Consider the following 8,562-nt stretch of genomic DNA (forward strand, 5'->3'; position numbering starts at 1 on the left):
GGTCTAACCCTTTACATTCTATCTGGCCATCATTTAGGACAAAGGCATTTTGCTGATTATAAAATCCCAGAGGGTGTTTCTAGCTTGCACAACCTGAACAGATCTGAGAACAGTGAGTGAGTCTGCTCTGCTCCCAGCCTTTGGCCCCCATGAGGCTGTGATCTGAAACATGCCCCCGCACCTGGCCCCCTTCCTGCTTCCTCTGAGGCAAGCCAGCATACTCAACTGTCTTCTATAACACAGTAACACAGGCACTGCCTTGATCCTTCACCGACATAAAACTTGTTGAAGAGCCAGTGACACTGTATGACCCATGCTTCTGGAAGAATACATGCTCCACCCAGTAAAAGAATTACCAGGCAGGAGGCAAAGAGCAAAGTCCTATCTGAGGAGGAGGGGAGACTTACATCTGCCAGTCTGGACAGAGACAAAACTCCAGTGTTCCATGAGACACTCCATCAGGAGCTGTTATCATGGATGCCCTGGTTCTGTTTCTGCAGCTGCTGGTGCTGCTCCTGACTCTACCTCTGCACCTACTGGCTCTGCTGGGCTGCTGGCAGCCTATATGCAAAACCTACTTCCCCTACTTCATGGCCATGCTAACAGCCAGGTCCTACAAAAAGATGGAAAGCGTGAAACGGGAACTATTTAGCCAGATAAAAGATCTCAAGGGGACTTCCGGCAACGTGGCCCTACTGGAGCTGGGCTGCGGCACCGGTGCCAACTTCCAGTTCTACCCAGCTGGCTGCAAGGTCACCTGCGTGGATCCAAACCCCAACTTTGAGAAGTTCCTGACAAAGAGCATGGCTGAGAACAGGCACCTCCAATACGAGCGCTTCATTGTGGCTTACGGAGAGAACATGAAACAACTGGCTGACAGCTCCATGGATGTGGTGGTCTGTACCCTAGTGCTATGTTCTGTGCAGAGCCCCAGAAAGGTCCTGCAGGAAGTCCAGAGAGTCCTGAGGCCGGTGAGTAGACTAGGAAGGGTACAGGCCCGGAGCAGGTAAGCATAGCACAGGCAACTCCAGAGGACGCTGATGTAGCCCACCATCTGACAGCTGAACACACCATGGGAATGGCCTATTCTGACCAAGCCGACCACAAAGGGGCACCGTAGGTTACTATGGAAACAGGTGGGTGAAGAAAGCTAGAGAAGACACCAAAGGTAGTGAAGTTTAAATTGATGTCTGAGAAGTTATCATGGTGTGGAAGAGGTGGCGGGGGGAGGTTGGTTAAAAGTGTTCTAGTGGAGGATGTGATGGGGGACATAAAACTCTTCAAATAGAAGTATTAGGGGGAGTCGAGTCTATGAGAGTTTGAGCAGGGTGTGGAAAGAGAGGAATTTAGGATAATTTCTGAAGTTTCTGGTTTGCACAACTGGAGAGGGCGTGGATGAATTGTCCACTTGCTGGAATGGAAAGACTGTTCTGGACGTGCTGGGTCTCAGGATCCACTAAGACATCCATGCAGAGAAGCCACGCGGGGCATCAGAAGTTCAGGTCTGGAAGTCAGAACAAGATGTGGTCTAGAGAATGAGCTCTGGACCGGGTGACTTCTGTGGTAATTCAGTGTGGGAGTGGACAAATTCCCTAGGAAGAGCACACTGGGAGAAAGGGTTTGAGGAAGTCCTGTTGTAGTCAGAAGCCCTGGGATGTCTGGGTTATGCTGGACACCAGAATCTCAGGAGAGGCTGGGGTCACACCTCTGTCTAGCAGGTGTATCTAACCACCCCATTTGTGTTGGGCCCCAGATCAGCTGTGAAAGTGGCCCAACACAAATTTGTGAATGTATTTAAAATACAGTAAGACTTTTTTTATGACTTTTTGTAACTTAATCATAAAATAGTTGGGTGCACTCCTTTAATCCCCGCACTTGGGAGGCAGAGGCAGACAGATCTCTAAGTTCAAGGCCAGCCTGTTTTTCAGGGTGAGTTTCAGGATGACCAGGGCTACACAGAGACCCCCTGTCTCAAAAAAATAAATAAATAAATAACAAAAAAAGCTTAATCACAGATTTCTTGAGCATGAACGGGTAGACAAGTATCAAGTCACAGTGCTCGAAGGTTACACACCTGGAAGCCATTTCAGTTGCTCCTGTTCCCTACTGTATAGTATTCCTGGTAATTCTATACAGACCTTTCACCTGTCATGGCCAACCAGTTACCAGAAGCTCTTTATACGCACTGTGAGGAGGGCAGGAGCTAGACATACAGGTAATGTCCGGAGCCATTTGCTCTCTAAGCTCTTAGGGCAGAAGCTCTTACTTCAGAGAGATCTGACAAGCTGGGTCTGAGAGAAGGAAGAGAATTGAGACAAAAAGAGCAAGATGGAGCAGATAAAAATGACCTTAACTCCCTCCTTACTTCCTCCCTCCCAGGGAGGCCTACTGTTCTTCTGGGAGCATGTGGCTGAGCCTCAGGGAAGCCGGGCCTTCCTGTGGCAGAGAGTTTTAGAGCCTACCTGGAAACACATCGGAGATGGCTGCCACCTCACCAGAGAGACCTGGAAAGACATTGAGAGAGCACAGTTCTCCGAAGTCCAGCTGGAATGGCAGCCCCCTCCCTTCCGGTGGTTACCCGTTGGGCCCCACATCATAGGAAAAGCTGTGAAATAAACTCTCCCCATGGATGCCTTCTGATCTCCCCATCTGCAGTCAGAAGTCACCCCAGAACTTCTAAGGAGGGGTCAGGTAAAGTATGAGAGAGACTCTCAGCACCGCTGCTGCTGCCGCCGCCGCAGCAGCTGCCAGGATGATCATTCATCAGCTTCGGCCGCTAGAGGCAGAAAACTACACTGCTAAGCCCTGGACTTTGCCCAACCCCTTTCTAGGACCCCTATTCTCCCTATTTCTTGTTCCTATGGTAAAGTTCTCCCTGGCGTCCTTCTGAGACTACACCAAATGCCCCTTGGAACTAGTCTCAAGTCAATGCGTGTATTCCCTGCCAGGCTGCTGCAGCCTCCCACCCCACTACCCACTCTGTCCCAGAGTTCGGAGGAACATAGAGCAGAAAAACCTCAGGATGAGAGAGCGGCACTCAATAAACCAGCCAGAGTTTTTATTGTCAAATACTTTTTAATAAATAGACAAAACCACTGGACTGGTACAGCACAGTAAAGCCAGAGGGTAGGGAAGACTTCGAAGGAAAGGGCCCTGAGACAGTGACACAATCTCTTCCCTGATCCTCTGTCTAAGGCACTTTGGGGAAGACAGGTTTTTACAGGGTGGGTGAGAGAGGGAGCTCAGAACCCCTCCTCCCCATCCTGCATCAGGACATGCCCGCCCTTCCAGCCATGCCCCCTCGACTCACAGCATTGTATGGGGAAGATGGAGGGGTGGTTCTCCTGGTGGGAGAGAGATCTGTGCCCCTGAGAAGGCAGAGCCTGCCATATCTCAACGTGATGCCATCAACCTACTCCACTATCTCCATCCCAAAAGGGTGGAAGGGACCCACGGGCTAGGCTTGGGACAGCAGAAGTTAGGCAGTGGCTGGCACGGGATGTCCATCAGGACCCAACTCAGGGTGCCAGTCGGCAGCCAAGATGGGGTGTGCGTCGGAGCCCTCCCACTGGGAGTTGCCCCAATTACTCCTCTGGATGGTGCCCGTCTTCTCCTCCTTGAACTGCTGTCGGTCTTCCCGAAGGATCTTCACTGCGTGGTACTGGGGCACAGTGGCCTCGGGGTGCTTCGCCCGCTTGAAGAATCCCAGCTAAAAAGACACCAAGCCAGACCATGGGGAGATTGCAGAACCGAGGCCCCTCACCGTCCCTGGGCTAGAAAGAACCAGCTGAAGCAAAAGTGAAGTAGGCTGATCAGCTTCCAGCATAGTGGGCAGCCCCTAACTTGCTGCCATCAGTACCAGGGTCCAAGGTTCTCATTCATAGCAAGAGGAAGACCAGAAGGAAACCCAAAGAGTAAAACCAAGGAAATCTCCCTCGGTCCCTGCGAGAGAGGCTGAACACCAGGACCTCCCAAGCCTTCCTCTTCTGCTCAAACTTCTTTAAAAACCTCAGTAGTGTCTCCTAGAATTCAAGATCCAAGGGATGAATGGCCTTCTAGATCTCCTGCCTCTCCTACCTCATACGCACACACCTGTGTGCTTGTGTGCAACCCCTCAGGTTAGGGCCCTTGAATCCATGAATACAGAAGCTTAACCCCTCACCTACCCAGGTGGCGTTAGACCCCTTGCATACTAAAACTCAGAATAGTCAAGGCTCCTGCATGCTCAGACCACACAGGTCTCCTTGCACAATCATCTCTGCACACTTATTCCCACAGAAAAGGCATGCATGGAGCCACCCCACATGCCACATGCTCACACTCCTAGCCTACCCACTGTGCATGCTGAGCTATGCATGCTCACACTTAAAACCTCCCCTTTCTAATTACTCCTTACCTCAGACACTAGGACCCTCATCTCCCTTGTACACACTTCTCTCTCTATTCCACACATTCCTGACATACACACCCCTGCACATTCATGACCCCCACACCCAAATTCTGGGATCTGTACATAGACTCATACACATAAGTATAAAAATATGCACACATGTTTGCACACACATATGCACACAAACAGTTACCCCACAGTCCCTGGACCCCCAGCCTCCATGGCCGAGGGCTGCACGGCCAGATGGGCTCGGTGATAGTTGGTTGGAAATGAGGAGCTTGGACTGTTCCGACGGAAGAAGCCACACTGGGATGTTGAAGGATAAGGGGAGAGAGGCAGAGGATGGGAAGACTGAGGAGGAAGTGGACCTTTATATCTGTTCTGTGGGAGTAGTGCATGGGACAGGCATCCTGAGGCCAGTCCTGAAGGCATTAATTGTCCCTAAGACTGGGCAAGTTCTCAACAGCATGGGTGCCACTCCAGAGTTTGGCTCACTGATGACGCACACTTGTCAAATAGCTGGTGGGCAAGGCCGTCACAGCCCCACATGTGGCATGTGACTCGGGGATGAGCCCTGGTAGAGCATGAGATTCTATGCACACATGTGCATGTGTGTGCTTTTATGTTGAACCAATGGGATTCTGTTACAGCTCTGTTCAAACAAGAATGGTTCCATGTGCAGCCTGGTATGCAGCTACCATTCAGCTCCAAGCAGTTCCCTGAGCTTGTGCTCCACAGTTGTTGGCCTCGATCACAGCTTCCTTCCCAGCCTTTGCTGCTACAGTACGGTTAAATCAGACCACACTTCTCTACTCCTGTAGCTTTATCCACCGTGGTTCTTCTGGAAGTCACACATCCCACTCCCATCTGCCCACATCCTGACCCTACCCATTCACCCTCTTCTAAGGCCTACCTCCAGGGGAATGCCCTCCAAAGCATTCCCTCCTCCAAGTTCCCATTTTCTCAACTCAACACCTTCCACCTTGCCCTCAACTACAAGGCTCCTCAACTCCCACTGGACTACACAATCCTCGAGGACAAGATCTGTACCAGAGACATCTCTGAAACATCCAGGGCAGACGGAATTCCTGGTGTATGCAGGGTAAGTGCTCGATGGAGTTGCCAGATGGCAGGGGGCCATGCAAGAGGAACAGCAAAAGAGCTTTAGAACTCAGAGCGTGCAGCCCACCTGACAGCACAGTCACCATGGGTGTGCCTCGGAGAGGCAGAGCCCCCACGAACTGTGTGTCCCGAAGACTTTATGCTGTTTTGGAGTTTTGCTCTGCTTGTTGCCCTCCTGGTCATGATCTATGAGTTGTACAAAAACTCTGTGGGGGTCTCCAGCTCCTCACTGGGCAATACCATTGGTATTTACAATAATAGTAATTGATCTTTTCCAAGTATTGCTGCTGGAGCAGATTAATGACTCAACCACCACCCTTAGAAAGAATTTTAAAATGTAGATTATTAGTGAAGTTAGGCTAAGATATTTTGTTAGTGGCTTTGAATAATTTAAAGTTCAGAAAGTCACACTCTTGGTAACTGAGTGGGGAATTTTTTTTTGGGGGGGGGGGGCAAGGACTAAGAACAATGGCAGCCAGACTAGTACCAGCTGATGTGCCTTTCTTGCTAAGGAAGATGGACTGGTGATCAAGGTGATGATTAATTACGTGTACCCATTTTAAAAACTGTTGATGAACGGGTGTGCACCCTGAGGATTTAAAGTAGAACTTTTTTATATAAAAGTTTAGATTTGGGCTGGAGAGATGGCTCAGTGGTTAAGAGCACTGACTACCCTTCCTAAGGTCCTGAGTTCAAATCCCAGCAACCACATGATGGCTCACAACCATCAGTACCATATACAGTGTACCCATATACATAAAATAAATAAATCTTTTTAAAAAATAAAAATAAATAAAAGTTTAGATTTGTGATTCTTTTAAGATTTTTATAAGATTACTTTTTAAGATAAATAATAATTGATCCTTTTTTTTTTTGTAACCACAAATTGCAGCCTCCCTGTAAGAGAACTGGCTGATAAAAACAGCTTGCTTGCTTACCCTTTGTTAATCTATAACAAATTACTTAAACATGAATATATATGGGTCCTTGAGAATAATTTGTTTTTTCACCTGTAATATGTAAAACGTTTAATTGTGTAAGGGTATTGGGATCATGCTTTTCTTTTTAAACATAACTGATTGTAATTATTCATTAAAGAAAACTAGAATGTAACCACAGGGTAATCTGTATATTGCTTGAAAGATTTTTCTGGGATATATAAGCTATAGGGGAAAAATAAAGTTGTTGGAGCTTATTGGAGCCTTGCTTCAGCCACCAAGTAAGTGTGTGTGTGTGTGTGTGTGTGTGTGTGTGAGCATTATGTATGCATGTATGTATGTATGAGCATTATGTATGCATGTATGTGTGTATGTATGTATCTATATGTGTGTCTACATGTATGTGTGTATGTCCATGTATGTGTGTATATGTATATATGTATGTATGTGTGTGTATATATATATTATATGTGTATTGTGTATGTATGTGTGTGTGCATGTGTGTATGTATGTGTGTGTATGTTTGTCTGTCTGTATATGTGTGTATATGTGTGCATGTATGTGTGTATGTGTGTTTTCTCATCCTTTTCACTAGCCTCAGAGAATTGTTTTACTCCCTCAGAGAAAAATCTGCTGAGTGATTAATCACCAACTCCATACCCCTCCTCAATGGTGTGCCTGACCTGTCCAAGCTGGCCTTTGGCACCCACACAGGGATGAGTGCATGTGTGGGTGAGAGGCTAGCTACCTTACTCTAATTCCAGTTCACACTGGTTCCACCCCTCCCCAAGCCTCACCTTCCATAGCAGCAATACCAACAAGGCCAGTACTAGCAGCCCAGCCAGCACTGCCAGGAGGATGACCCACCAGGGGACTCCTTCCACAACCACGGCCATGGGATCCAAGTACACCATCACTGGAATCTGAGAAACAAGCTCAAAAGCTGGAGTGAGTGGAAGGAGGAGAACCCTGCCCACCACCACATCCACCAGCCTGGCAACTGACCACTGTGGATGCGTCTCTGAGCAACAGGTTCTTAATGGAGGATTTCACTGTGATGTTGGCTCGGACGATCACTTCCAGGGATTTCACGGCCATGTACTCCTAAGGGGAAAGGGAAGAGACTCCTTCTCAGTGCCCGTGTCCCCTCAGCCCTCCCCGGCCTGAGCTTACAGATGGAATGGAGCTGAGGCAGAGGGTAAGCGTGGCTTTATTTGGATGGGAACGGGGACCAGGCAAACTTGGCAAACCCGATGGGGCTTTTGCAGAAGACGCCCAGCCTAGAACCCCAGCGGTGCCCTCACCTCCAGAAAGGTGCTGTTCCAGAGACGGCCCCAGACGTGAAGCACGGCTGCACGATCAAAGCTGTAGAGTGGGCAGCTGAACACCACACACTTGGCCGTGCCCTGGGCGCAGTCCTAGGAACAAGGATAGGCAGGACCCTGAGCCAGCAGGCCCGTGAGTCTCCCATGCTCTCGTCTGACCTCAAACTCCAGGAAGTCTTCCCAAGACAACCCTCTGGCCCAAAATAGTCCCTACCTCAACTCTAGACTATTTGGCTTTGAAACACATTGGAGGGGGGGAGGGGTGTCTTTCACTTCCTAGCAACAGGCAGAGCAGCTTCCTGAGGTGGTAACCACTCAACCTATCGTCTCAGTTATTAAGCATCCAGTGACTACCAAGCACTCACCTCAGTTAAGCTCCTAATGTTGAGACAGGCCCAAGCTAGCTCCAATGTGCCCTTCTAACTCGGCCTCTATGTGCTGAGACTGCTCTGATGTAGACTACTGTACCTGGCATCAGTGTTTCTCAAAAGAAGAAACTGAAGCTTAAAGAAGGCCACCAGTCTACTTCATGTCACAGAGCTAGTAAAGCTATTCAGTGGTGCCAGGCATGGTGGTGCACACCTTTAATCCCAGCACTCAGGAAGCAGGGGCAGGGGGATCTCTGTGAGTTTGAATGCCTATATAGGGCATTCCAGGGCAACCGAGACTACATAATGAAACTCTGTCTCAAATAGATAGGTAGATAGATAGATAGATAGATAGATAGATAGATAGATAGATAGAGGAAGGAAGGAAGGAAGGAAGGAAGGAAGGAAGGAAGGAAGGA

At 48.8% G+C, this 8,562-nt stretch overlaps 2 protein-coding genes across 6 annotated transcripts in view; one reads left to right on the forward strand and one right to left on the reverse strand.

The window, feature by feature from the left end:
• Positions 1 to 408: 408 nt before the first annotated feature.
• Positions 409 to 3,069, forward strand: Mettl7b (methyltransferase like 7B). The gene is made up of 2 exons (XM_021204437.2): positions 409 to 971; positions 2,380 to 3,069. Exons 1-2 carry the CDS (start codon positions 474 to 476, stop codon positions 2,614 to 2,616), a joined length of 735 nt encoding a protein of 244 aa, XP_021060096.1. The 5' UTR covers positions 409 to 473; the 3' UTR covers positions 2,617 to 3,069.
• Positions 3,056 to 8,562, reverse strand: part of Itga7 (integrin subunit alpha 7) — a 28,463-nt gene continuing 22,956 nt past the window's right edge. For 3 of the 5 annotated variants that reach the window (XM_029542294.1, XM_029542293.1, XM_029542295.1), the window contains 4 exons: positions 7,755 to 7,868; positions 7,456 to 7,554; positions 7,248 to 7,373; positions 3,078 to 3,709 (listed from right to left, as the gene is read on the reverse strand). In XM_029542294.1, coding sequence (XP_029398154.1) covers positions 3,479 to 3,709; positions 7,248 to 7,373; positions 7,456 to 7,554; positions 7,755 to 7,868 — 570 coding nt within the window. In that variant the 3' untranslated portion in view covers positions 3,078 to 3,478. Of the gene's footprint in view, positions 3,710 to 7,247; positions 7,374 to 7,455; positions 7,555 to 7,754; positions 7,869 to 8,562 lie in introns of all 5 variants that reach the window. The other 2 variants (XM_021204436.2, XM_021204435.2) reach the window with 1 other exon arrangement.

The sequence above is a fragment of the Mus pahari genome, chromosome 9 (assembly GCF_900095145.1).
Source record: "Mus pahari chromosome 9, PAHARI_EIJ_v1.1, whole genome shotgun sequence".
NCBI lineage: Eukaryota > Metazoa > Chordata > Mammalia > Rodentia > Muridae > Mus > Mus pahari.

What these genes read in the sequence shown, in the direction of transcription:
- Mettl7b (XM_021204437.2), top strand. Translation starts at nt 474, where the DNA reads ATGGATGCCCTGGTTCTGTTTCTGCAGCTGCTGGTGCTGCTCCTGACT. An exon ending in TCCAGAGAGTCCTGAGGCCG is followed by an intron (nt 972 to 2,379) that starts GTGAGTAGACTA and finishes CCTCCCTCCCAG; the next exon opens with GGAGGCCTACTGTTCTTCTG.